This window comes from Bos grunniens, chromosome 5 (assembly GCF_055505025.1).
Source record: "Bos grunniens cultivar Pamir isolate PY7600 chromosome 5, Bosgru_T2T1.0, whole genome shotgun sequence".
Classification (NCBI taxonomy): domain Eukaryota; kingdom Metazoa; phylum Chordata; class Mammalia; order Artiodactyla; family Bovidae; genus Bos; species Bos grunniens.
In genome coordinates, this window is record NC_141169.1 from 109,637,897 (window position 1) to 109,664,702 (window position 26,806).

The 26,806-nt window shown below is 50.5% G+C and overlaps 2 protein-coding genes across 18 annotated transcripts in view; one reads left to right on the top strand and one right to left on the bottom strand.

Annotated features, from left to right (window-relative positions):
• Positions 1–793: 793 nt before the first annotated feature.
• DCP1B (decapping mRNA 1B) overlaps positions 794–26,806 on the bottom strand; it is a 42,413-nt gene continuing 16,400 nt past the window's right edge. Inside the window, exons 4-9 of one of the 2 annotated variants that reach the window (XM_086402637.1) lie at positions 16,598–16,664; positions 14,273–14,408; positions 7,723–7,851; positions 5,418–6,188; positions 3,364–3,612; positions 794–1,012 (exon numbers count right to left, since the gene is read on the bottom strand). In XM_086402637.1, the coding sequence (XP_086258763.1) occupies positions 932–1,012; positions 3,364–3,612; positions 5,418–6,188; positions 7,723–7,851; positions 14,273–14,408; positions 16,598–16,664 (1,433 nt within the window). In that variant the 3' untranslated portion in view covers positions 794–931. The remainder of the gene's footprint in view (positions 1,013–3,363; positions 3,613–5,417; positions 6,189–7,722; positions 7,852–14,272; positions 14,409–16,597; positions 16,665–26,806) is intronic. The other variant, XM_086402638.1, reaches the window with a different exon arrangement.
• CACNA1C (calcium voltage-gated channel subunit alpha1 C) overlaps positions 20,084–26,806 on the top strand; it is a 459,352-nt gene continuing 452,629 nt past the window's right edge. For all 16 annotated transcript variants that reach the window (XM_086402608.1, XM_086402606.1, XM_086402616.1 and 13 more), the window contains exon 1: positions 20,084–20,510. In XM_086402608.1, the coding sequence (XP_086258734.1) occupies positions 20,375–20,510 (136 nt within the window). In that variant the 5' untranslated portion in view covers positions 20,084–20,374. The remainder of the gene's footprint in view (positions 20,511–26,806) is intronic.

Genomic DNA, 26,806 nt, shown 5'->3' on the forward strand with positions numbered 1-26,806 from the left:
AAGGAGAGTGAGGCCTGGCTCCCGTGTGGGCATCTGGAGATCTTTTTATGGTCCAAGAACAGGGCTGTAGAAATGCAAAGCTCACTTCATCTCCGATGCTCGGCAGGGACTAGGTCAACCTGGAGGGCTGGAGAGAGCCCTCCTGCCTCCTTCCGAGGGCGAGCCCCTTGGCTCTGTGAACACAAGCCCGTCTGAGCCATGGCTTCCCTGCAGAGGCTGAGAACTGGCTTCAAGATCTGTGACCTTCTTCTCAGCTCTATTTGCTGAAGATTACAAAATGTTGCCCTGGGAGCAGAGGCCGGCTTCTGGTGAAGGGGCTGGAAAGATACTGTGTTGCTGGAAGCCTGGGACGTGTGTGGAGTCCTGGGACAAGCCCCATAGAAACCAGCGGTGAATACTTTCAGCAAGCATTTCCCATCAAGGGCTCAGCGATCGGTGCCCGTGGATGTTGACAAACAGGTTGACTTTGTCTGGAAAATCGCTCCCCTTGTCACTGGTGAGGCCGGTGGGGCACGTCGGTGGTTGTGGGCCTACACTGCCACCTGGCGGTTGGCATGTTCTCTGAGGTCCCGAAATAACTGCAGCAGCTGATGAAAAAGCAACCACGTTCCCGGAAGGGAAGGGCCCTTTCCACGGGGAGAATACTCTTCAGAAATGGTTGAGGATGGGTAAGAAGCAAACACCGCTGAAGCACGGCATTTGCTGTGATGTGATGTGAGCAAAGGGCTTTTCCCACGCGCGCAATCCTTGGCACCCGGTACCCTGAAGGGTGGAGTGAAAAAAGACGCGTGACTGAAAAAGTCTGAAACATTTTATTTCATATTATACATCCTTTTTCTTTTTAAAAAGGCAGAAACATTTAGGGAAACATTTGACAAGAAAGAGCCTTGGACTGGAGGGCTTCGGACATGGGTTTTGAAATGTCTTGCTTTCACAGAGTCTTCTTCACGGCTGCTTGTGTCAAGCTGAAGAGATAAGCCTCGTAGATGATATTTAAGAAGTTGTCGTCGTTCTGGAAAACAGAATCAGAAGCCCTGAGGGGGTGAGACTCGGCTGCAGGAAGCAGAGGCTTAGTCTGTCTTGGGGCTGGGCCGGCACCCGGATCCTAAGCTGTTCCTTCCCACCTGTGTGCTCACAGTGTCTGGTCTGTGTGAACAGGGGGGCTGCAGGCCAGGCCGTGGAGGTGGGGGGGGTATGAGTCAGGTATCGGTCCTCAGCAGTCAGCTGGGGAAGCAGCAGGTGCTCGTGGCCTGCAGCTTGGGGCACCAGCCTTGGGGATGCATGGAGTGAGGCCGGCTCGAGAGAGGCCTGGTCAGTCTGCTGCCTGCAGAGACACCGGGCCTCTGGAGGCTGCTCGGGGAGGACAGAACCCACTCGATCCTGCCCGCCTGGCTGCGAGATCACTGGTGGCTCTGAAAGGTCCCCCAAGTCACCCACAAGCGGTGGTTGTTGCTGTTTAGATGCTTTACGACCTCATGGGCTGTAGCCCACCAGGCTCCTCTGTCCATGGGATTTCCCAGGCAAGAATCCTGCAGTGGGTTGCCACTTACTTCTCCTTGGGACCTTCCTGACCCTGGGATCAAACCTGGGTCTCCTGCATTGGCAGGCGGGTTCTTTACTACTGAGCCACCGCGGAGGCCAGCCTTTGCTGTGGGCCAAAGTTAAGACTTCATGGCAACGTGCTTGGTGAAGCCAGAGCCAGAGCCCTGCCCTGGCCCCGTTAGCTGAGGAGGGCTCTGGCCCTGGCTGGTGGGCAGCGATGAGACCGGGGGCTCTGCTGCTGCTCCAGGGGCCGAGGGACCCATGGAGGTTTTCTGTTTCTGAAGCTGGAGACTCCCTCCTGCCCAGCTCCGTGGCGCTCTGGTGATCCACCCATGGCTCACACGCCTGCTCACTCCCAGGCGCTCACGGGGGAGCGGCCAGTGCAGGTGACAGACGTGTGAAATCTAACTAGTGAGGCCCGGGGGAGGGGCCGCTGCAGCCCCGCAGTGTCTCAGCCCCTGCACAGAGAACTGTGGACAGGGTTATTAGATGGAACAAGTGCCTGTCAATTCACATTTAAGGGGTTTTTGTCTATTGCTCACAGAAGTGTACAGATGTCGTCCCCAAGTCTTCATGAACTTACAACGACCAGCCTCTGGAAAAGGAGGGGGCTCCCCTTCCTGGGAATCAGGGAGGTGTGGGCAACTCCTGTCTGCTCCGCCTTCATGCACACTTGCTTCCTGACCCCTTCCCCTCCTCTCTAAAATGTGTTACCTTCAAACTTTTGAGCCGGACTACAGAGCACAGACAGAGAAGGCCATGGCACCCCACTCCAGTACTTTTGCCTGGAGAATCCCATGGACGGAGGAGCCTGGTAGGCTGCAGTCCATGGGGTCGCTACAGTTGGACATGACTGAGAAACTTCACTTTCACTTTTCACTTTCATGCATTGGAGAAGGAAATGGCAACCCACTCCAGTGTTCTTGCCTGGAGAATCCCAGGGACGGGGAAGCCTGGTGGGCTGCCGTCTATGGGGTCGCACAGAGTGGGACACGACTGAAGCGACTTAGCAGCAGCAGCAGCACACAGCACAGAAGTGCTGGCCACTCTCTCAAGGTCACCTGACACTCAAGCAAAATAACACGAAAATCCTTTTACCCAAAGAGACTATTTACCCAAAAGACCCCTGGGCACGAGAGCTGAGCTGTCTGGGTCTACTGGCAAACGTCTGCTCTTTTCAGGGCCTGCCCCGAGTCCTGGGTTGTGCTCTGTCTGGGCCGCCCAGCCGCCTCATGGCGGGCCCGTCGGGTGGGCAGAGGCGCTGGACAGTGAGGCTGCGGCCCCCGCTCTGCTCTTCGCTGGAGGGTGCCCTCAGGCCTGTCCCTTGGCCTCGGTCTCCTGGTCTTGGAAACCCAGCCCGGCACAGCTCTGTGCTAATGTCCTTGTTCTCGTTATTTCACAGGGACGAGCGAGCACAGGAGGTCATCCCACCCCATCCTCACCGCAGGCTTTAAGATCTCTGTAAAACACGCCTGGGCTGCCACAGCCGCTCCTCCGGTCCCCGCTGCCCCCTCCCCGGGGCTCAGGGCAGCCTCTCTCCAACTCCTGCTGGTTCCCAACGCCCCCAGGCCAAGGACTCTCCCAGTGGCTGCGGGATTGGTGCCTGCCTCTTCCTTTCCTGCCCTGGAGGACTGAGTCCCTTCTCCAAGGACAGCACCCTGAGGAGCGGACTCATCCACCCGGAAGCGCTGAGCTGCTGCATCACCCTCTGGTTCTTGGGGAGCAGGAAGTGGGCAGGGCACCCCAAGGGTCTAAGGGGCAGGAAGTGGGCAGGGTGCCCTAAGGGTCTCTGGTGAGGCCGAGGAGGCGGTGCCCGCCTACCTGGATGAGGTGCAGCAGGGCCTCCTGGAGCTGCAGCTTGCTCAGGGCGCTGCCAGGGGTCCCCGGGGGCTCAGGCGTCCGCAGGGGCAGGAGGAGGCCGGTGGGAGTGGCAGCGGGGTCCTGGTTTCCTGGGGGCAAGGGTGCACGGCTCCTCTCTTGCGGCGGGGCCCAGCTGGGCTGCGCGAACACCAGGGGCGACATGAGTGGAGGTGGGGTCGCGGCGGCTGGGATGCGCTGGGGCGAGAGGACCTGGCCAGGGAGACGGAGGCAGGTGGGCAGGTGCGGGCGGCTGGCGCATGTGGAGGGCGAGGACAGTGAGGGGGACACGGCAGGCTCCAAGGCTAACCGCCCACAGCTCCAGCGTCAGGGCCGCCCACAGGAGGCCAGCTGCGCCTGCACTGCCCCCACCCCACCCCGGTGCCATGGGCCTGGCGTCTGCTGTCATACCCACTGGCCCCTCAGCATGAAGGCTCGTCCTCTGAGTAGCACCTCACTTCCCCGCTTCCGGTACCACTTGACCGCATCTAGGACCTGGCCTTTCCCTTGGGGCTCGCCATCCATGCCCCTGCCTGCTGGGGCCCATCTTCCCGCTGTGAGGGAGCCGCCCCGTTCCTCGCCTGGCGTGGGCAGGACGGGCAGGGTCACAGAGTCACATCCTCACCCCCCCACCTCCTGATTCTCTGCATTCGGGCCTGGGGGGACAGCGCCCTGGGGACTATTCCTGCAGGCCCTGCAAGTGACCTGTCTGTCTGGGCGGGTCAGTCTGCCTTTCTTGCCTACCAGATCTAAAACCAAGTTTTCAATAGAGTCTCTTGGCCCCTCGGGAGCTGCTGTGACCTCAGTCACCCTCTAGGCACCGTCCTGGGCAGAAAGCAGGCAGAAGGGGCGGGTGGTTTGTGTAACTGTCCCCAGTCGTCGTTTGAAGCAGAGGTGCCTCCATGGGCAGCTGGTAGAGCACCGGCTCTGTGGCCTGTGAGCAGGGAAGGGGGACGTGCCCGTGCGGGTGACCGCCAACCATTAACTCCAGCTTCCTAGTGCCTGGTCTGAATCCTCAGGGACAAGCAGAGAAGGGGGGCAGGTCGCGCTGGGGCGAGGATGCAGGTGGGGAGCAGCCACTGTCTCAGGACGACAGGTGCTCAGAGGTAAGATTTCCATCAACGGCCCGCATGAGCACTTTGACCCAGTTTGACAAGCACGAAGACTGTGCTCCACGCCTGCGGCCTTGGTTCCTAAAAGTGAACGACTCTGGGGCCCCGCTGGAAGCCGCTTGCCCAAACAGGACAGAAGGACCAACGAGGACACATAATACATAGGAAGAACCTCCCCAACTTGAACCCTGAGGCACTGTCAATGATCTGTACCAACCCAAACGGAAAAAAGTCCCTCAGATCTCCAGATGCTGCCTGCACATGGGCAGTGAAGAAACGGACAAGCTTTCAGTTTTGTCACCGTCCCGAGTTATTAGTGACCACAGAGAACCAGCGTCCCCGGAGGACAGAGCACTTCTAAGAATGACGTTTCCTTTCTGGCAGTCAGTGTGCATGTCGTTGGGGCAGGGGCAGCTTCTGCCTTCTCCTGACCCTCAGTAAGCTATCCCTGCAGAGATGGGCAGGAGGCTGTGCCTTCCAGGGTCAGTGACCCGCTTTTCTGCTGACCTCAAGAGCCCACAGGCTGCGGCACCCACAGGGACAGGCGCCCAGCTCACCTCCATGCAGCGTGTGCAGAGGGGCCTGGCCCGCAGCTAGTGCCTGAAGGCGCGCACTGCACCGTGAATACACAGCAGTTTACTGTGGGCGACATATCCAGCGGGGACCAGAGGTCTGACACCCTGGAACAATTTCAGACCCTAAGTTTCCAACCACAACAACCTGGGGTTTTCTCGTATCCATGTCACATGTGGAAACAAGAAGTCTTCTCTCTAGGAATGAAGCATGTTTGAAAGGAGGGCTCCCAGACGCTGCACAGAGAGCAGACCCCTTCCTGGCAGGAGGTGGAGGTGAACGCGGTGTTCTGCATGGACCCCGTCCAGTGCTCCCCGGCAGGAGGACACTTACCTGAAGGAGGGGAGCTGGTTGCTCAGTGCTGGGGGGCGGGTCCCTCCAGGGCTCCAGGGGGTTCCGCGCTCGGGTGCTCGGGGTGGCTGTGGGGAACTTGGCTGCCAGGGCTGGGCGGCCGGGCGCTGGCAGCTGCTGTTCCTGCTGTACCGCCTGGAGCCTCCGCAGCAGCTCCCGTGGGGAGACCTCGCCCGGCCCAGTCACCGGCTGATGGCCGGGGCCGGGGCCGGGGGGTGCTGGTCTGGGGAGGGCCCGGGGCCCTGGAGTCTGGGGCGGGAGGGCACTGCTGAGACGGGTGGGCTGGGCCAGGGACACGGGGGTGGTGGCCGAGCTGGCAGGTGCTGGCGCCCCGGGCTCACACCTGTTCTCAGCCCCGGGTATGCTCTGTACCTGGAGGAGTTTCTGAGTCCCAGGGGCTGCGAGTGCGCGGCTGCGGGGAGACCCTGTCTGGGCGGGCCCAGCGCAGGCCGCCCTGAGGGCGTCTGTGCAGGGCCGGCTCTCAGGCAGCTCTGCCAGTGGCTGTAGGTCCATGCTCCTGACCATGAGCTTTTGAATGGCAGGGCAGAGCTGCTTGTCGACAGGGGGCGAGGGTCTCCGGGGCTCCTCATAGGATAGGGATCGGACGACCCCCTGCCGCACTGGGAACTTCTCTGGCTGCTGCTGCTGCAGGGGGAGGGTCTGGGGAGGCCCTGTGGCCTCCTGACTCGGGGCTTTGTCCTGCTTCCCGAAGAGTGCCGTCAAGGACAGGTGCTGGGGTTCCGGGTCTGAGGTCTGGAACAAACACACACGTCTGAGAGCATGTCCATGTGTGATGGGGGGAATGAAACCTAACTTACCCACCCAATGGTTTTTATTTACAAGGGGTCGATTAGAGGATAGAAAAGCCTAATGATTATAAAGTGTACACATCTGGGACTGCCTTTCTAACATCAAATTTTGTCACAGGCTTCTCCCTCCCATCCCAAGACAGCTGTCATATTTCAGTATTTGTTGAATTTTTTGGGGGGGGCCGAGCCACATGTGGATCCAGTTCCCTAACCAGGGATGGAACTCAGGCCCCTTGCAATCGGAAGCCTGGAGCCCTAAAGGGTGGACCACCGTGGAAGTCCCTCACTATCCGCTGACTGATGAGCAGTCAGGAGACGCTTGCTGGGCCTGGGGACGACCGTGTGCAAAATCACAGACACTGGCAGATGGAGGACCGTCGCCTCAACAGGAAGCACACCTCCCCCTGCAAAGTACCTGGAGACACCGAGCAAACACAGAAACACAAGGGTTTCAGAATTCCTGATAGTTTTCCACAGAATGATAGAAATTAAGGGCTGGAGAGTTGTAAGTCATCACTCTCTCTAACTTGATCCGAATACACAGCAGTAGCTCTAACAGCCTGTCAGAGGCGTAAATGCCAACCATGGCTGGCGACAGGCCTTCTTCCTTCCTGCCTGTGCCCTGGTGCCTCTTGCGGCTGCTGCTCCCTGCGGTTGGGCTAGGAGAACACGCGTGTAGCCTGAAGACACATATTCCAGTTTCTCTCGTAAACAATTTCCACGAAAAGCAAACTTATAATAAAAACTAAAAGATAATTAGAAAAGACTTAAAAAAAAATTCAATGCAAGACTTGCATGAGCCAGTCTTTATGTCTTTTGGCTCCATGTTCATCTTTAAAGTTGATTTAAACCAACAATTCCCTTTAAAAAATTTTTTTTGATGAGGAATAACCATAGGTACTGGTTATACCCACACTCAGTGATGGAACTTACAGATTAGCCCTTTTGCTGATGCTGGGGTATTCTGAAAAATATATATACTCATACAAAAACTGATGTCATGTTTCATGTTTGTATCTTAGAGGCAAATACAGTGACGGGTCATGGGCTCTAAAGGGGGACTTGACACTAGTCCTTAGACCAGGAGTCCCACCCACATAGGGCACATGGCCCCGGACTGGGCACCAAGGGAAGGGCTGCATCTCTTGTCAGTGGCCGACCTCAGAAGGATATGGCCCAACGGGTAATAGTCTCGTCGGCTCCAACGTGGTATTAGGCTGCTGTCTTTTTGGAACACATTAACCTCTAAGGAGTCAAGTTCACAGAGTAAGGGAAATGCCAAATATCAAAACAGTAATCCTTTGTAGGAAGAGCAAATTATACATAATGACAAAACCTCCACTTTGAAATCTCTCTTTCCTGGATCAACTCTAGGGCACCTCCACAGCACAGCCCTCCACCCCCTCGCTCCTGACCAGCCTCAGGGCCAAAGTCCCTCAGGAATCACCGGGACCAGGTGGAGAGCAAGGACCGTGCACCTGGCCGGGCCGAGGGCCCCGCTGCTGCCGGCTCCCACTGGGTTTCACTGGAATCGGCTTGATGAGGTTGGGGTTGTCGTGGATAGCGGACGAGCTGCTGATCTGTTTGGGCTCGGAGCAGGTTTTACACTGAAATAGAAAAAAGAACCTTATTTTTGGTGTAAAAGAAACTTAATCTCTTAAGAAGAACGCACCTTCATGCTCTTTATCGTATCTGTGTGCTCAGTTGCTAAGCTGTATCTGGCTCTTGGCGACACCACGGATGGTAGCCTGCCAGGCTCCTCTGTTCATGGAATTTTCCAGGCAAGAATACTGGAGTGGGTAGCCATTTACTATTCCAGGGGATCTTCCTGACCCAGGGATCGAAGCCGAGGTCTCTCACATCTCCTGCACTGGTAGGTGGGTCCTCTACCACTAGTGCTGCCTGGGAAGCCCAAGCTGTGTTTGAGTCTAAACCAAATTCATTGAGTGTGTCTCAGCGGCACAATTCAGCAGTGCTCCATCGGCCTGCAGGATCCAGAGGCCCCGAGACGCCCGGAGGTGTGACAGTCTGCGGGTCTGCCTGAGAAGCAGCAGCTTTAACAAAGTCTCCGGCTCTCCCACGGTAATCAGCAGTACAAAGGCTCCCCGGGTGCCTCGTCTGGGTCAGGGGAGGGCTCCGAGCCCAGTTGGCAGCTGACTTAAGACTGGAGAGCTGCATCCTCAGAGCGACTGACCCTCTTTGGTCTATAAACCAACGGGTAAAGCTGACTCAAACCACTGATTTTAAAAATTACTAACATCATCCTTATTTAATGAGTGATTTTTGCATAAACAGAATAATTCAAATCCGAGTGTTCTGAACCGCTCACTACAAATTAGAATTTCACAGAGAAAGAGATGAGAGACAAGCCTCGTCATTTCAGATCCCGAGTCATCACCGCCCATTAATCTAATCAACCGTGCAATTGCTCACACGCTGGGATTCTAGCCGGGAGGGTACGGCAGCGTTGTCCGCGTCTCCCTTGCTGAAATAGCAAATAAAACTGTAAAGCGCGGTCTTCTGCAAGGTGGGCTTTGTGGCGTCATTCGTTTCAATGGCACACTTGTGCCCTTGGGCCAGGACACACTTCTCTGTCCCCAGTGTGGAGTGGCCATGAATACAACCTTCCCCCCCACCCCCAACAGCCCCCCACCCCGGACCCTGAGCATTTCCATGAGCTTCACGGCTGTTGGCTGCACTTTCTATCCGAGGATGTCGGGGCTGGGGCTGATCACCACTGTGCTTGCTTCGGTTTGGAAAGTTCACTGTGCAAAGGACTTTTTTCAGCCAAGAATTCCGTCCGCCATTTGCATATTTGGCACCAGTATTATTAAATGGCACACTTTCTGAGTCATAAAAAGTTATTTCCAATTCTCAGGTGAGTTATGGCCACAGGACCACTGGCCTGGCTTCCGAGATGTGGATCAGCAACATGAGACCAGAGTGTGGTCCCCGATAGAGTCACTGATAGAATGCTGGCGTGAAAAGGCTTGACAGCCTGCTGGCTGTGCCGAAGACAGTGGAGCTCGGCTCACTTCTGCGAGTGCTCCCGTCTGCACTCAGGGTCCCTGGGTTGCCAACTGCTTTACTCTGCACATGCTGAGGTGGGCTGTGGACAGCACCCCCCAGGGGAAGCGGCCAGCAGCTGCTTCCTGAGTCACCACCACAGGCCATCTACCAATGATGCTTCACTTTCATGTAAAAAGTGCTCAGAACAAGACTGACTTCCACAGCTTGCAGCTCATTATCCAGAGGTTGAAGCTTCTACAACTCTCCCTACCCAAAGCTTCTATGCCCTTCCCTACTTGGAAAAACACACAGAATCGGCAAAAGTGTATAACGGATTCTTTGCAGAGAAACCGAGGCTTTAACAGCTACATCACATGAGCCTGTTTATCACACAGACACAAGTATCCACGAGGCAGGGAAGCCTGGGGGAAAATATGCTTGAAGTGCTAAAGGCAGACATTGTTGGGTGGTAGGGTTATGGGTAATTTCATTTTCTTTCTTCTACTTTTAAATTTTCTCAGTTCAGTTCAGTTGCTCAGTAGTATCTGACTCTTTCCAACCCCACGGTCTGTAGCACGCCAGGCTTCCCTGTCCATCACCAACTCCTGGAGCTTACTCAAATTCATGTCCATAGAGTTGGTGATGCCATCCAACCATTTCATCCTCTGTCGTGCCCTTCTCCTCCAGACTTTCATCTTTCCAAGCATCAGGGTCTTTTCCAATGAGTCAGTTCTTCGCATCAGGTGGCCAGAGTACTGGAGTTTCAGCTTCAGCATCAGTCCTTCCAATGAATATTCAGGACTGATTTCCTTTAGGATGGACTGGTTGGATCTCCTTGCAGTCCAAGAGACTCTCAAGAGTCTTCTCCAACATCACAGTTCAAAAGCATCCATTCTTTGGCACTCAGCTTTCTTTACAGTACAACTCTCATATCCATACATGACTACTGGAAAAACCATAGCTTTGACTAGACGGACCTTTGTTGGCAAAGTAATATCTCTGCTTTTTAATATGCTGTCTAGGTTGGTCATAGCTTTTCTTCCAAGGAGCAAGTGTCTTTTAATTTCATGGCTGCAGCCACTATCTGCAGTGATTTTGGAGCCCAGAAAAATAAAGTCTCTCACTATTTGCATTGTTTCCCCATCTATTTGCCATGAAGTGATGGGACTGGATGCCGTGATCTTAGTTTTCTGAATGTTGAGTTTTAAGCCAACTTTTTCACTCTCCTCTTTCACTTTCATCAACAGGCTCTTTAGTTCTTCACTTTCTGCCGTAAGGGTTGTGTCATCTACATATCTGAGGTTATTGATATTTCTCCCAGCAATCTTTGATTCCAGCTTGTGCTTCATCCAGCCCAGCATTTCACATGATGTACTCTGCATATAAGTTAAATAAGCAGGGTGACAATATACAGCCTTGATGTACTCCTTTCCCGATTTTGAACCAGTCTGTTATTCTATGTCCAGTTCTAACTGTTGCTTCTTGACCTGCATATAGATTTCTCAGGAGGCAGGTCAGGTGGTCTGGTGTTCCCATCCCTTTAAGAATTTTCCACAGTTTGCTGTGATCCCCGCAGTCAAAGGCTTTGGCATAGTCAATAAAGCAGATGTTTTCCTGGAACTTTCTTGCTTTTTTGATGATCCAGCAGATGCTGGCAACTTGATTTCTGGTTCCTCTGTCTTTTCTAAATCCAGCTTGAACATCTGGACATTCACGGTTCACGTATTCTGAAGCCTGGCTTGAAGAATTTTGAGCATTACTTTGCTAGCGTGTGAGATGAGTGCAGTTGTGCGGTGGTTTGAACATTTTTTGGCATTCCATTTCTTTGGGATTGGAATGAAAACTGACCTTTCCCAGTCCTGTGACCACTGCTGAGTTTTCCAAATTTGCTGGCATATTGAATGTAGCACTTTCACAGTATCATCTTTTAGGATTTGAAATAGCTCAACTAGAATTCCATCACCTCCACTAGCTTGGTTCATAGTGATGCTTCCTAAGGCCCACTTCACTTTGCACTCCAGGATGTCTGCCTCTAGGTGAGTGATCACACCATTGTGATTATCTGGGTCATGAAGATCTTTTTTGTATAGTTCTTCTGTATATTTTTGCCACCTCTTCTTAATATCTTTTGCTTCTCTTAGGTCTATACCATTTCTGTCCTTTATTGTGCCTATCTTTGCATGAAATGTTCCCTTGGCATCTCTAATTTTATTGAAGACATCTGTAGTCTTTCCCATTCTACTATTTTCTTCTATTTCTTTGCATTGATCACTGAGGAAGGCTTTCTTATCTCTCCTTGCTATTCTTTGGAACTCTGCATTCAAATGGGTACATCTTTCCTTTTCTCCTTTGCCTTTAGCTTCTCTTCTTTTCCCAGCTATTTGTAAGACCTCCTCAGACAACCATTTTGCCTTTTTGCATTTCTTTTTCTTGGGTCTTGATCACTGCCTCTTGTACAATGTCACGAACCTCCGTCCATAGTTCTTTAGGCACACTGTCTATCAGATCTAATCTCTTGAATCTATTTGTAATTGATTCCACTGTGTAATTCTTCCACTGTGTAATTGTAAGAGATTTGATTTAGGTCATACCTGAATGGTCTAGTGGTTTTCCCTACTTTCTTCAATTTAAGTCTGAATTTGGCAATAAGGAGTTCATGATCTGAGCCACATTCAGCTCCCGGTCTTGTTTTTGCTGACTGTATAGAGCTTCTCCATCTTTGGCTGCAAAGAATATAATCAATTTGATTTCAGTATTGACCATCTAGTGATGTCCATGTGTAGAGTCTTTTGTGTTGTTGAAAGATGGTGTTTGCTATGACTAATGCGTTCTCTTGGCAAAACTCTGTTAGCCTTTTTAGCCTTTGATCTGCTTCGTTTTGTGCTCCAAGGCCAGATTTGCCTGTTACTCCAGGTATCTCTTGACTTTCTGCTTTTGCATTCCAGTCCCCTATAATGAAAAGGACATCTTTTTGGGGTGTTAGTTCTAGAAGGTCTTGTAGGTCTTCATAGAATTGTTCAACTTCAGCTTCTTCAGTATTACTGGTCAGGGCATAGACTTGGGTTGCTATGACCTTGAATGGCTTGCCTTGGAAACGAACAGAAATCATTCTATCGTTTTTGAGATTGCATCCAAGTACTGCATTTCGGACTCTTCTGTTGACCATGATGGCCACTCCATTTCTTCTAAGGGATTCTTGCCCACACTAGTAGATATAATGGTCATCTGAGTTAAATTCACCCATTCCGGTCCATTTTAGTTTGCTGATTCCTAGAATGTCGATGTTCACTCTTGCCATCTCCTGTTTGACCACTTCCAATTTGCCTTGATTTATGGACCTAACATTCCAGGTTCCTGTGCAGTATTGCTCTTTACAGCATCGGACCTTGGTTCCATCACCAGTCACATCCACAACTGGATGCTGTTTTTGCTTTGGCTCTCTTCATTCTTTCTGGAGTTACTTCTCCACTGATCTCCCTTTCCCCACTAAATCTTCTCATTGAACATCAAAAGACAATACTTCTTTAATTTCATAGCTAAGTCAGAGGTATATCCAGAGGACAAATCTTCCTTCTTGCCTTAAACCACAAAACAGTCTTAAATACAGAATAGCCCACTGATTATTTTATTTTTCTTATTGCAGTATAGTTGACCTGCAAAATCATATTAGCTTTAGGTGTTCATAAAAGTGGTTCAGTTATACGTGTGCACACATGTTCTTCAAAATAGGCCACTTCTAAAGACTCGGCATGAAGCCCCACAGCCCTTGACCCCCCCTGGCCCGGCCACTGCCCCAAGCTCACCTGCCCTCCAACTAAGTCTAATGGAGGAAGAAGCTCAAGGTCACGGTGCTGCTACTTCACAGCAGATTGATAGGCATTTGCTTCTTCAGGGAGAAAACATAAAATATTGTCCAAAACAAGTTTTTCAAATTACTCTATTAACTTCATGTAAAAAGGCATTTGTAGTGTTGCCAGGTTTCGCTTTATCAATATCATCTTCCTCCAGCTCCAAGTATTTCCTCTCTCACTTTCTGGGGTTATCACACATTTAAGAGGTTTGGAGTTGCAGAGGCCTCAGCGGTCAGTTGGTGTACGACTCAGTCAGAGCCCTGCTGTTCTCCTGGTATGTGCCCGACATCCAGCACTCTGTCCTCCTGAAGACTTGTGGTCACATGCTCTCATAGCAAGACTCCCGAGGAAGGGCAGTGTTTCCATGCCCACCTTCCCATACCCAGGCCCGGGCCGCTCTGTGTATTGGAAGAGTGCGTGACACAGACGTGAGCAGACTTGCCCAACCTGGGGGCTCTTGGGGCAGGTACCCCTGGTGGGTGGGTCAGAAGCCATATGAGGGACCGAGAACACATGAACTGAGCCTTCAAAGATGTCCCCTGCTGATGGATGAGTAGAGGAGGAGGGGGCTCCCCCAGGGGCGGCGAGGCTGGGTCACCCTGGTCACATGGTGGGTGCCCTGGAGGGGCCCAGGTGTCACACGCTGGGCAGTGAGAGGCGAGAAGGGTATGGAGCAAGGCCAGTATGGCTGTGCAGGTGCTTCTGGACACTACCTGGCTGGTGATGGCAGGAGGACGAGCATCTTCTGTTACTGATCTCTCAGCTGGGCGATGGACACTACGCACATGATGTGTTTTATTGTTGTTTCTCAGTTGCTAAGTCATGTTCAACTCTTTGTGATCCTACAGACCATAGCCCACTATGGGATTCTCCAAACAAGAACACTAGAGAGGGCTCCATTTCCTCTTCCAGGGGATCTTCTCGACCCAGGGATCGAACCTGCATCTCTTGCATTGGCAGGTGGATTCTTTAACATGGAGCCACCAGGGAAGCCCCTGGGGCTGCGTTTTAATCCACTTAAAAGCAAACAGTCTTCAGTCTACTAAAAGTCAACAAAGATGGTATTACTCATAGGCTTCTGTTTGGCGGAAGGAAGGGGACCAAGTCTGCCTTAACGGGCAGGTCCCCACCTGGAATCTGAGTGCGTCACGGTGGGGACGGGACTCACCTTCGTGTACTCGTCTTTGGCCTTGGTCAGCATCCGCAAGATGTCGGCCTCCTTGCCCTCTCCTGAGCCGAGGCTCACGGGCGAGGCCCCGGCTCCCGTTCCGTGGTGGGCTTTCAGCTGTTCGTACTGAGTGAGGCTAGAAAAACAAAGACGAGATCCATACCAGAAAAGACAGCTCAACACAGCCAGCAAGTCCTCACCCAGTTGTTTTTATCTTGTTACGATCGTGTTAGAAAAAAGATCACTGGAAGTGATGGGAGAAACATGGGAGTCAAGGTCCCAAGTTCACTGACCACAGGACTGCATCTGGAGGGGCATGGCTTCCACCCTGCCTGGTGTCCCATGGCAGCTGTCACCCAGCCAGGGCAGGGTTGAGGGGCTGGGACGGAGGCCAGGTGGCCCCGAAAGTATTCACTATTGGGTCCTTCTCAGAAAAAATCTGTGACTCCTCATTGTGAGCATTAGGAGGGACCCCTGAACTGCTGAAGAACCCAATTCAGGGTTCTCAACCTGGAGACTAGGTTCCCAACACGGCAGATCCAGTCTCCCCCTTCTTCCAAAGTGCCTGGGAGTCGAAGCGCAGCTGAGCCCAGCCCCTGTGTCCCGGATGGTTTAGAAGCACAGCGAAGGTCCCACCGCAGAAGAGGGGGTGTGAAAACACAGCACTGGGAAGCGCCTCTGTCCTCCTGAACACCTTGCAGAGGGGAGGCCAGGCCACTTCCCTGCTGGTAGGGGGGCGCGTCTCCCTCCCGTGGGAGGGCTCTGACCGTGGCTCATGCTTCCCCATTGCTGCCATGAAGTTTGCGGGGAAAGAAAGCTGCGGGTTCGCTGAGGCTCAGCTCTGAGGATGGGTGGAGAGTCCACATGCATTGTGCTTGGCTAATTGCTCGACACCAAGCAGGTCCTGCCCCAGCTGCTGAAGAATCACCACAGAACCTGAGTGTCTTCACATCGCCTCCTGGCTGGGGGACACGGCGCCTTTTAATCTATATGAAGCCCTGCTATTATTATCTGCCGCAGTTTACAATCACAGGAATGTTCTAGGAACTAGCTGTTACGGTGGTAAATACCAGTTTGAACACACTTAATCACCATCTGCAGCCTGAGCTGCTTACCTAAAATTAGCTCTCACCAGCTCAGCTTTTCAGAAATCAGTCTTATCTATAAAAAAGTGCTCCCCACAGCCCATATTTTAGGGCCACTTTTTAGCCATACATCAACAAGAATCAGCCACAGGTTTGCATATGGCCCCTCCCTCTTGAGCCTCCCTCCCATCTTCCACCCCTAGGTTGTCACAGAGCACTGGGTTGAGCTCCCTGAGCCAGAGAGCAAATTCCCACTGGCTATCTATTTCACAGATGGTAATGTATATGTTTCCCTGCTACTGTGGCCATTTCATTGACCCAGGATTTAAAACTGACAAATGGTTGGTTCTCTAGCAGATGGAGCTGCTCGTTTGAGCCTGTGTGGGAGGCAGCTGGATTCCATGTATGGCTGAGCCCAGTCCCGGCCCAGGGTCATGGCATGCAGGAAGCTCACTCGCTTCCAAGCTCTGAACCAGCCACAGGAATGCAGGGAAACAACTCCCTTCCCATGAGCGGCCCTGGGGCTCAAGAACCTCAGAGGGTTGACAGATCCCCAGGGGGACAGTGTGCTGACCTGGGCTTCCTTTCAGGTCATCAGGGGAGCAAGAGTGGGACCAGGAGACAGTCATGTAAGTACCCCCCAGTCTCATGCCTACTGGCACCAGTCAACAAGGACTCGAAAGATTAATAGAAAAGAGACTAGGAACACGAAAGAGAGAGAGTCCATCTGCTGATCACTAAACTAGTGTTAGCTCAGATATTTCCAAAGATATTGAAAACAAAGACTGAGCAAAGCCCTCACTCACACGGGAAGGAGGTTCAAGATCCACAGGCAGATGGAGGGGAGTCCTTGGGGCAGGAGGGCATGGGGACCCAAGAGGAGATGGGGCAGCCTTTCAGAAAGACTCTGAACATTCTCCTCAGAGATATACCAGTAGCTTTTCAGAGGAAAAAACTGCTAATTTACAAATGAGGATGGTATTAAGGAAAACTGCCACCCAGAAAAACTGATATTACAGATCACATGCACAGAAAAAAAGGGAGGGGGACTATTCCACATAATAAATCCTACCGAGTGGAAGTGTGAGACATTGTCATTTACGCTTATTTTTCATCTGGTGAGTAATGGTGAAGGTGTTGCTAAGCATGGTGAAGGAGCTGCTGTCAGAGACGGGCTCTGTTTACCCCGCGGTGCAGTCCCACACACTCAGAAACGCAGAACACATCCCGCAGCACTTACTTCTTCATTAGCTCTGCGATTCTTTGGCATTCTTCCTTGTCATAAAACCAAATTCCATAGATGGACACTGCAAGAAACACAGAGGACCAGTGCATGAGCATCCTCAAGAAGGGGAAACAGATCCCCTTTCCACCGTGAGGGAAGTACATGCTCGTAGAATAAGTGAACTAGTCGCTGGAGTCGAAGCTTGAAAACCTCGAGCTGGGGCTTTGTAAGCCCAAGGAGAGGGTATGCAGACACAACCTGGACCTGGACACAGCAGGCACGGGCCGAACGCTTAGCCGGATGAGCAGACGGAAGACGAGCCCCAACTCTCCAACCTCCAGCTCTGCAGCGTCGCTGCCTCACGTGTCTTCACACACTCACACACATTCACACATTCTCACATACACATGCTCACACAGAACTCTCACTCACGCACACAAACACGTTCACATACACACACATTCACCACACACACACACAGTCTCATATACACACGCTCGCAGAGCTCTCACACATACAAACACGTTTACACACACACACTCACCACACAGTCTCATATACACACACTCACACAGAGCTCTCACACATACAAACACGTTTACACACACACACACTCACCACACAGTCTCATATACACACGCTCACATAGAGCTCTCACACATACAAATACGTTTACACACACACACACACTCACCACACATACAGTCTCATATATACACACTCACACAGAGCTCTCACTCACACAAACAGGTTTACACACACACACTCACCACACACACACACACAGTCTCATATACACATGCTCACACAGAGCTCTCACACATACAAACACGTTTACACACACACACACACTCACCACACATACAGTCTCATATACACACGCTCAGAGAACTCTCACGCACACAAACACATTCACATATACACACACTCACCACACACACACAAAGTCTCATATACACACGCTCACACAGAGCTCTCACACATACAAACACGTTTACACACACACACACACTCACCACACATACAGTCTCATATACACACTCACACAGAGCTCTCACTCACACAAACACGTTCACATACACACACACTCACCACACACACACACACAGTCTCATATACACACGCTCACACAGAGCTCTCACACATACAAACACGTTTACACACACACACACACTCACCACACATACAGTCTCATATACACACACTCACACAGAGCTCTCACTCACACAAAGTTTTACACACACACACTCACCACACACACACACACACACAGTCTCATATACACACGCTCACACAGAGCTCTCACTCACACACACATGCTCCATCTTCTGTAACTGTTGCACGCCTGACACACATATTAGGCCTGGAAGCTTCTCTCCCTTCTCCTTTTTCCCGGGAAGGTGTTATTAAGTGAAAGATCAGTTTTGGAGGCCTTAAGTGAGGATACAGTGCTGGGAAAATAAAATTCAGTAATGAATCTGCAACTCCAAAGTGTCCGCACAGAATATTTACAACTGTTCAAAGACTAGATATAACCACGACTTAGTGATTTAGTGATGAACAATGTGGCATAATACAGTTGCTATCGATTCAGTTAATTTTCAAGTAAGTCATATATATTAGTATGTACGATCTACGTCATTTTTATAGCAAAGGCTAAACAGGTCTAAAGGCCCCCCAGGTGGCTCAGCAGTAAAAAATCCACTTGCCAGTGCAAGAGACGTGGGAGACTTGGATTCAGTCCCTGGGTGGGGAAGATCTCCTGGAGGAGGAAATGGCGACCCACTCCAGTATTCTTGCCTGGAGAATCCCATGGACAGAGGAGCCTGCAGGCTACAGTCCATGGAGTCTCAAAAGAGTTGGACACTAGTTAGCGACTAAACAATGACACAAACAGGTCAAAAATAAGTTTATAAAGATCTAGTTGAGGATCTGGTAATGTTAATCACATCAACAACAAATTAACTACACACACATTTAAAAAATCTTCACCAAAAACAGCTGCTAAGTTATGACAGGGCAATGAGACCCAACAAAATATACTTTTAAAAGAAAATAATTTTTTTGATTTAAACTTCCAAAATATTTAATTATATGGGTATTATTCGGTCATTAAAACATTTGTGATATTTTAATCACTGCCCCCGTCCCAGCCCGACTCACCTACCAGCGGCCCTGTGGGTCTTTCTGTTTCTTGTCAGTAAAGATTCAGATATCAAAAGGTACAGGAAGTGTTGTTTTAGTGCTGTTAAGCAGAATCCTTAAAAGGACTCTATAAGTCTGACCCCTATAAATGGGGGTAATTTTTGTGGTCAGTGCACCAGGAATCTATCTTATCTGTGAGTGCAGGGGCGGGGCAAGTGGGAAAAAAACCCCCAGCTTTCTCTTGGTCGGACCACTGTGCGTTCTTTGAAACACATGCACATACTGCTCTCTGATACATGGACACTGGAAAAAAAAGAGTCAGGGTTTGAAGGCTATGCGCTGAGAGCCTCAGCAGCCAAAAGAAAGTCCTTCACCCCAAGACCATTAAGCGAGCCTCTGGGGACTTGACTCCGGGCTCTTCCCGGCCCATGGACACTGATCCCCGGTGCTAGCTGCCCCACAGGTTCCTGCAGGCCGACCCACAGCCCTGTGCTCCCCTGAGCGAGAGTGGATTGGACCACTGACACTAAGATCATAGCAACTAAGAAACCTGAAGGCGTTGTGGGTTTTTGGAGGCTTCAGTCCTCGTTACAAACCCAGGATCTTGCTCTGTTCTCTGGTTACAGTGAAAACTTCCTCTCGGTGGAGATGGAATTTTCCAGAACTACCAAAGGAGGAAAGTGGTGGCAGCGGAGAAAAACACGTCACCAAGGAAGTGGAAGCCCAGTAGCCAGGGAAGAGCAGCCATTAATGTCTCGTCAGGAGAACGTGAAAGTAGAAATGTATCTGTTGCCGTCTGGGGGGATGTCACACGCTTGTGACATTTGACAAAAGGAACCAGGTTCTCGTAAGGATCGGACGCCAAGCAAACTATTGACATAAATGGGAAAGCAGTCTGACTTATGTCATTACTGCGAGAAACCCGAAATGCAGACGGTCGGGAAGATATCCGTGGGAACATCTTTCAGACGTCGATGGGGGGAAGGGAGGGGGGCTGGGCCTAAAGGGATGGAGGGGCACCGTGGAGGTTTCCTGAGGACCCGACTGACCGCTTATCTCTAAAGCAGCATGGCTTTAAGATTAGAACGGGGTCATATTGAAATGACTCTTTTCATCCCAGTTAATGTGCCATTTCAATGTACAACTTAAAACAGTCGAGGAGGAAAAACAGATTTACCAAGTCCTCGCTCCCGAGAGAGAGCATGAGATAACACACAGAACTGGGCCTAACTTTCTTCTCCTTAAAATAGTTTCCCAGCCTGGGCCACATTCCACGGGAGCCCCCGCCTCTTGGGCCCGCGTTCCCAGCTGGGCAGGCCTATCGCTGTCCTGTGTCCCAGGGGCTGGTGGTGACCCACGCAAACCAGAGCCTGTCACCGGCCGGGAGGTGCCAAGCTGACGGGCTGATAGATCCATCACATCTCGCTTCCCTTCTTCCCGGGCGGCTGCAGGGCGAGGCCAGCCTGGGGTGGGCAGTGGGCGCCGCAGGGAGGAAAGAAGACAAGCTGAACAGAACCGAGGGAGAAGGTGTGGTCCTGGCATTCTCAGACTTGGGAGTGGTCGCTGCAGCCTAGCTCGAGCCTGGGACACGGGGTGCTGAGCGGTCAGCGGGAGATGCTCTGAGCACTCTGGGGCCTCAGACCCACCATGCTGCGAGCCTTCTTCCCCCACTCCACGCCCGGGTACCAGCCGCTGCCCCGCCGCCCCGCCAAAACCCAGGTGGGCTCCAGGGGTACGCTGGTGCACGAGGCTCAGCTGAGCTGCTCCTATGTCTCTCCTGGAGGTAAGAGACCCAAAGATGGGGGGAGGACTAGGAAGATACTGTTGATATTCACTCTAAATCAGTTAATGACGCCCAGGATGGGCCTCCCCACGCCATGAACACATTTTGGGTTCAGTCTTCTTCATGTTGATGAATGCAGGCCTTTAACAGTATAGCCGTGAAATTCTGCTTAAAAACTGCCTTAGCCTGGTTTATGTCATGCTTTGGGAATTCTTGGTTGAAAAGAGCAATGTTTGAGGCAGCAGGCAAGGTACCACCGCTGGGACCTGTCTGTTAAAATGCCATCTATTTACGCCTTCTACTTTCCTTCTAATTCTGCAAGAAAGATGAGCAAAGCAGAATTTACGTATTAGATCTCACATCTGAATGTTGAGGGTACGGTAGACATGAGAGAGAGCAAGCTGATGGTATTTGATGTTGTTTTCTTCTTTTTAAATTTCTCCAGCAGAAAAGTCTAAAATTGATATTTGAAGAGGCTGGTTGAAAGGGTCACAGAGGGAAAAGCAGATGTCCTTGAGTGCACCTGCATTAGGGGACCTCCAATCCTCATTAGCATGGTGCATGAGGTTATTCTCCAACCTCCCTGGGGGTTACCTCATCTAGTTTATGTTTTAAAAACTATTTCTATAAATCTCTTCTTTGAAGACATTCATCATTTGTTCCATATTTGGCCTCAAAAATCTTTCAACTCCAAATCATGAAGGGGGTTTGTGATCTTTTAGCGATATTCATGCTAACGTGGGCAACTTTAAAATACAAGCCATATTTCCATATGGTTACTGAGTAGGTCAGCTGGAACTGCGACGGTGACGTCTGTGCAAGCAGGACAGGACGTCAGATGTGGTACTGCTTCCGCCCCTCCCACCCCACTGTCATTCCCTTTCAAAGTGATCTCACTAATTTCTCTCAAAAGGATAGGACAGCAGGCAGGAAAGAAGGCATTTAAGTCCTCTCTTTGCACTGGGAAAAGCCATGGAAACCAGGGAGTGTAAATTACACAAACCTCTTCTGGGCACTTAAGGATAAGCCAAAAATCTTAAAATTCCTTCAAACCCCATTCCCTTCAGTAAGTCTTTCTCAAATGAGTGGAATAATAATCCCAGTGGAAGGACCAAGAACATCTAATCATACACTTGGTGTAAACACTTGTTGTTGAGGCTTTGCTAGAATACAGAATTGCTTGATTTCTTGTCCTGATTTTCCCGATAGTTTTTGTAGCTCGACCTCAAGGATGGTGACTGATTACTGGCATTTGTTCCTAAGCATCCTGTGCTTGCGCATGCAGACATACACATACTGTCCTTCCGAAAGACCACAGGATAGTTTAACAATCAGAAAGTGAGGGTCGTGAACCGTCAGAGCTGGAGGTGGGCACAGGTGGGTGGTTCAAGCACCTGACACACAGGTGGAGGGTGGTCTCCTGTGGCCACAGTCCCGTTTCCCGGTTCAATCTGTTTGCATAAAATATGCCCCTCTTCGGCCTTTACAAACAAAATACATAAAGTATAAAAACAATGTTTATGTTTGAATGACTTGGAGATGTGGTTGTAAGAGATGGGAAGTCATCTTGTTTAAACTAAGGTTCGTGTGAACTCACGAGGACCCAAGGGAGGGTGGAGGGAAGGAGGAGAAGGGGGTGCAGGAAGCGGGGTGTCTGAGGGCAGGGGTTGTGAGGCGGGCTCTGTATCCACGGCTGGGCAACGGGTTGCATGGCTGCTCTGTGCTGACCGGCCATTCCGCCCCATCGGACTATGCACTGAAGACGCACTCCATCCGCACGCTCTTTAAGGCCTATAGAGTCACATTCTTTCATTCATATTCTGCCTCAGCTCCACTGACCAAACCCGGACAGAACCTTTGCTGGCCCCGAGAGTCCACATAGCACTGTTATCTTTGGCCCCTGGTCTGGTTCTTCTCATGTGACATGGTTTTACTGCACCTCACAAATCAGGGGTCCCATGACCTCCAAACACTAGAGGTTCCCAGTGGATGAGAAGCAGCTTGTATTTTGTGAGTGACTGAAACATGCACATTTGGGGAAAAACAGGAGAAAGCCTAGACAAGTGCTATGAAGTGAAAACAACCTTCCTCTTTCTAAATAACTTCCTTACAAAGTTAAGGCCATAAACAATGACAAAGAATCAGCCTCTCGACTAAACCGGTACACTAATTTGGATCAAATTATATGGATCTCCCAACTGTAAATGAGAATTCACTGTCTTCAGAGGAAAAGATGGGTTAATCTTCCAAAGGTTTCACTTCTAACAAACGCACGTTATGTCATTAGACCTTCCAAATCCCCACAGAGGTCCTTATGCTCCCGAACAGGCAATCTGAGGTCTCTCTGCCCTCAGGTTCATCAATGGTCACATGGAATCTTCTCAATTATATACCAACTTCCTAATTTTATTTATTTGAGGATAAAGTTGCTTTAGTCTGGGAGATTTAACAGAGTAAATAAACACAAAAATAAGCAGCAGAAATAGTCATAGGTGATAATAAATATAAATAGGAACAATTTATTCTGTTTTGTTGGCCATTTAAATTTATAGTTTAATTCTGCCCATAAACTGACTGGTTAACCCCCAAATCTCCCAGAAGATAGGTGTGGGCTCTCTGATGTGTCTTCCCTCCCGACACCTTGTCTTTCAAGACTCCTCTAGACTCCTGCTTCTTTGCTCCTATAGTTTTTTGTAGATCCTCGGACTAAACAAGAAAAAGCCCATGTCATAAGTGTTTACTGCTCCCCCCACTGTATCACAAGCAGTGTGGTGTATCCAACAGATGTTTGTTGAGTTAAACTGAAATCCAAGACGTTAGATCTTGAACCATCTTCACGACAGGTGCCTCCATCCCGGCTTACACGTTGTAGTCTGGACGAGGCAGGCCTCCCCATGGCCGACCACAGCTTCCCAGGGACTCACAGCATGGGGCTCTCCTCCACCAACCCTCTCATGCTCCCGCCCTCACTCCGAGTTTATTTTGCATCAAACACCTGATCATCTTTGGCATAACTTATGCTGATGGGCTTTTGCCATCAGCTCCCTGCGGCTGTAAATTCTGACAGCCTAGCACTGCGTGGGCACCAATGTTCTCATTTCCTGTGTATTTATTATTACAACGAGGCTACCATACACCAGTTCCCCGATGGACTATCTGTCAGGCACCGGCAACTCAGAGCTCAAATAATGCAATTAATCTGCAGGTTTACAAGTGTTTCTCTTGGTGTACAAGCATTAGTGCTTTGGTGTGGCAGAAAACACAGCATATTCCGGTCGAATCTGACAGTAGTATTCTGAAGCTTACATAGATAAGCACCTACATTATCTTAAAACTGTCAATTCTTCCCAAAACACACTGAAACTGTGTTATCCAGAGTGAATCTCGATATAGCAAAATAAGTCTTGTCCCATAGAATTATAGTTTGTGGGGAATATATGTTTAAGGCAAACACAAAACAGAGTATTTTTTACAGGTCAGAAACTTGTTTTGATGAAAAACAGACTTTCTCATGTTGAAATCAGATTACTGAATTAAGTGTTTACTAGTGATAGGAATCGGAGAAGCTACCACTCCAGTATTCTTGCCTGGAAACTCCCATGGACGGAGGAGCCTAGTGGGTTGCAGTCCATGGGGTCGCTAAGAGTTGGGCACGACTGAGTGACTTCACTTTCACTTTTCACTTTCATGCATTGGAGAAGGAAATGGCAACCCACTCCAGTGTTCTTGCCTGGAGACTCCCAGGGACGGGGGAGCCTGGTGGGCTGCCGTCTATGGGGTCGCGAAGAGTCGGATACGACTAAGCGACTTCACTTTCACTTTCATGCATTGGAGAAGGAAATGGCAACCCACTCGTGTCCTTGCCTGGAGAATCCCAGGGACGGGGAAGCCTGGTGGGCTGCCGTCTATGGGGTCACACAGAGTCGGACATGACTGAAGTGACTTAGCAGCAGCAGCAGCAGCGATAGGAATAGCTTTGTTGAAATACACTAACCATAGAAATATATAATCAATGAAAAATTTCTAAGATTTCACACAGCAGTGGTTTAGTAATGGGGCCTCATGCTAGTTTGTGACTGAGGGAAAATAAGCTGGAGTTTCTGTACGTCTTTCGTTTCAACCTTAATCTATAATTATGGAAATAGCAGACCCCACTTAACCCAGAGCCCTTTCGGTTATAAGCAGTCAAATTATGGTTTGGTTCCTTTTTAAATTAGAGTCCTATGGTTGACACAGAGGATAATTCTAATACCAGTTCTTGCCTAAAACTTCCTTTCTCCAAAACCCACAGGAACATGAAAAAATTGTAATTTTTTCCTTCTGTGGGCTAAAAATAACATCCCAATAGCTTCAAATTGATTATCTGAGACTACTTTCTAAGTGATTTTTGGACAAGAATAGACACACTCGATGCAGCCGTCCCGAGCGACTGCCACATGCAAAGCACCGTGTTAGGGAAACTAAAAGACGCTTCACTCATTAAGCATTTCAGAAAACGTTTTGGAATCCAGTTTCTCTCTGCCGAGATTCAGACTTCTAGCATGTTAGTCTGGGCTTTCAAAAACAAATGATAAAATACAGTCATTGTCGAGTCACAAGAGCAGCGCGTAAATCCAAACAGCACTGCTACACAGATGTTTCTTGGTAAAGTCGAGGACGTTAAGTCTCTGTGGTTCAGATAAAATAAAAGTGACCTCTCTTTAAAAATATTTATTTATTTTTTTGGCCACGCTGGGTTCTTAGTTGTGGCATGCAGGATTTTGCGGGTGCGGCATGTGGGATCCAGCTTCCTGACCAGGGGCCCCTGCATTGGGAGCGTGGGGTCTTAGGCCACCAGGGAAATCTCCCAAAGTGGCCTCTCTCTGACTCTCCTCTCACATCGTATCTGTGCGTCACTTACACGGTGCTGTCACATGGTCTTCCTCATCTACGCATGCCAGATTGTTAAGTTCCAAGGAGAGAGTTTTCCCCTGAACTCCGTGTGAGGTCCTGTCTGCAGTGAGTCCCCTGGTCCCAAAGGATGAGGAGTGAAGGCCGCGTGGACTGGCTGGCCAGGCGAGAGGAGCGCTGAGGACCCACACAGAGTGTGTAACCCAGGGAGCTGTTGAGTATCCCAAGGCAACAGCAGAAACACAAAAACCCACAGTGAGGCTCTGCTGTGGCTTTTCAGAGCGGGCCAGTTCTTGAGATAAACAGTCTCCTTCAGAGCTCAGACCCGTTCACGTGCTGAACCCCGTCAAGAGAACAAAAAAGCAGCTCTTGGGTTTAAGGATGGAGTGACAAGCGTCATCACTCAGTTCCCTGTAGACGTGCGCCCCTTAATCACGTATGAAAACACATTAGCTCCTGAGCCATGGTTTGTAGGGAAGAGGTCAGTTTTTCAGTTAGAATGGCAGAGGAGGCTACAATGAGTAAGATTTGTTGCCCACAGTGTAAATTTAAAATTGCTTCTTCTTAAGAAGCACAGGCTGGGGGTGGGGGGCGGGGGGCGGGTACAGTGTCCTTGAAGGCTGTCCCGGCCACTGCACTCATGCATAGCAATGAGCCCACTGACAGCACAGAGCACCTCTTCTGACCGCCATGAAAGGTCAACTCCCTGTACCCACCCCTCCCCGCCAACGTGGTCTGAACGAGGATCTTCCTCTCCCTGCCCAGGTCCTGAACAGACAACATTCTGTTGTCATTCCTGCAAACACTAAGGTTCTGTCAGCAAGAGCGTCAAGTATTTGAGTCTTCGTTGCTGGGTGGGCTGTTCCCTAGTTGCAGTAAGCAGACACTACTCTCTAGTTGAGGAGTGTGGGCTTCTCACTGCGGTGGCTCCAGGGTGCACGGGCTTCAGTGCTTGCAGCCCTCAGGCTCAGGGGTTGCGGCTTGCGGGCTCTACAGCACAGGCTCAGTAGTGGTGGTGCTGTGTGGGCTTAGCTGCTCTGTGGCCTGTGGGATCTCCCTGGACCAGGGATCGAACTTGTGTCCCCTGCATTGGCGGGTGGATTCTTGTCCACCGTGCCACCGGGGAGGTCTCGTACAATTACTTTGAAGGGATTTCTGGACTCTAGACAACTTCAGTGGTTCAATACTCAATCCCTGAAGTTTGTATGGGAGATGGTGTGTGCACGTGCAGACAGGTACTTTTGGAGGTGGGTCAGCATGAAGCACAGTCCCCCAGAACAAGGCCTGGCCCGTAGCAGGAAAAAAGCTGATATTTGAAGGCGTGGGGGAAGAAGGCAGGCAGGAAGCCCATCAGATTCTCAAAGGGCTCTGTGACCCCCAAAAGGTTAGGAAGTACTAACCGAGGC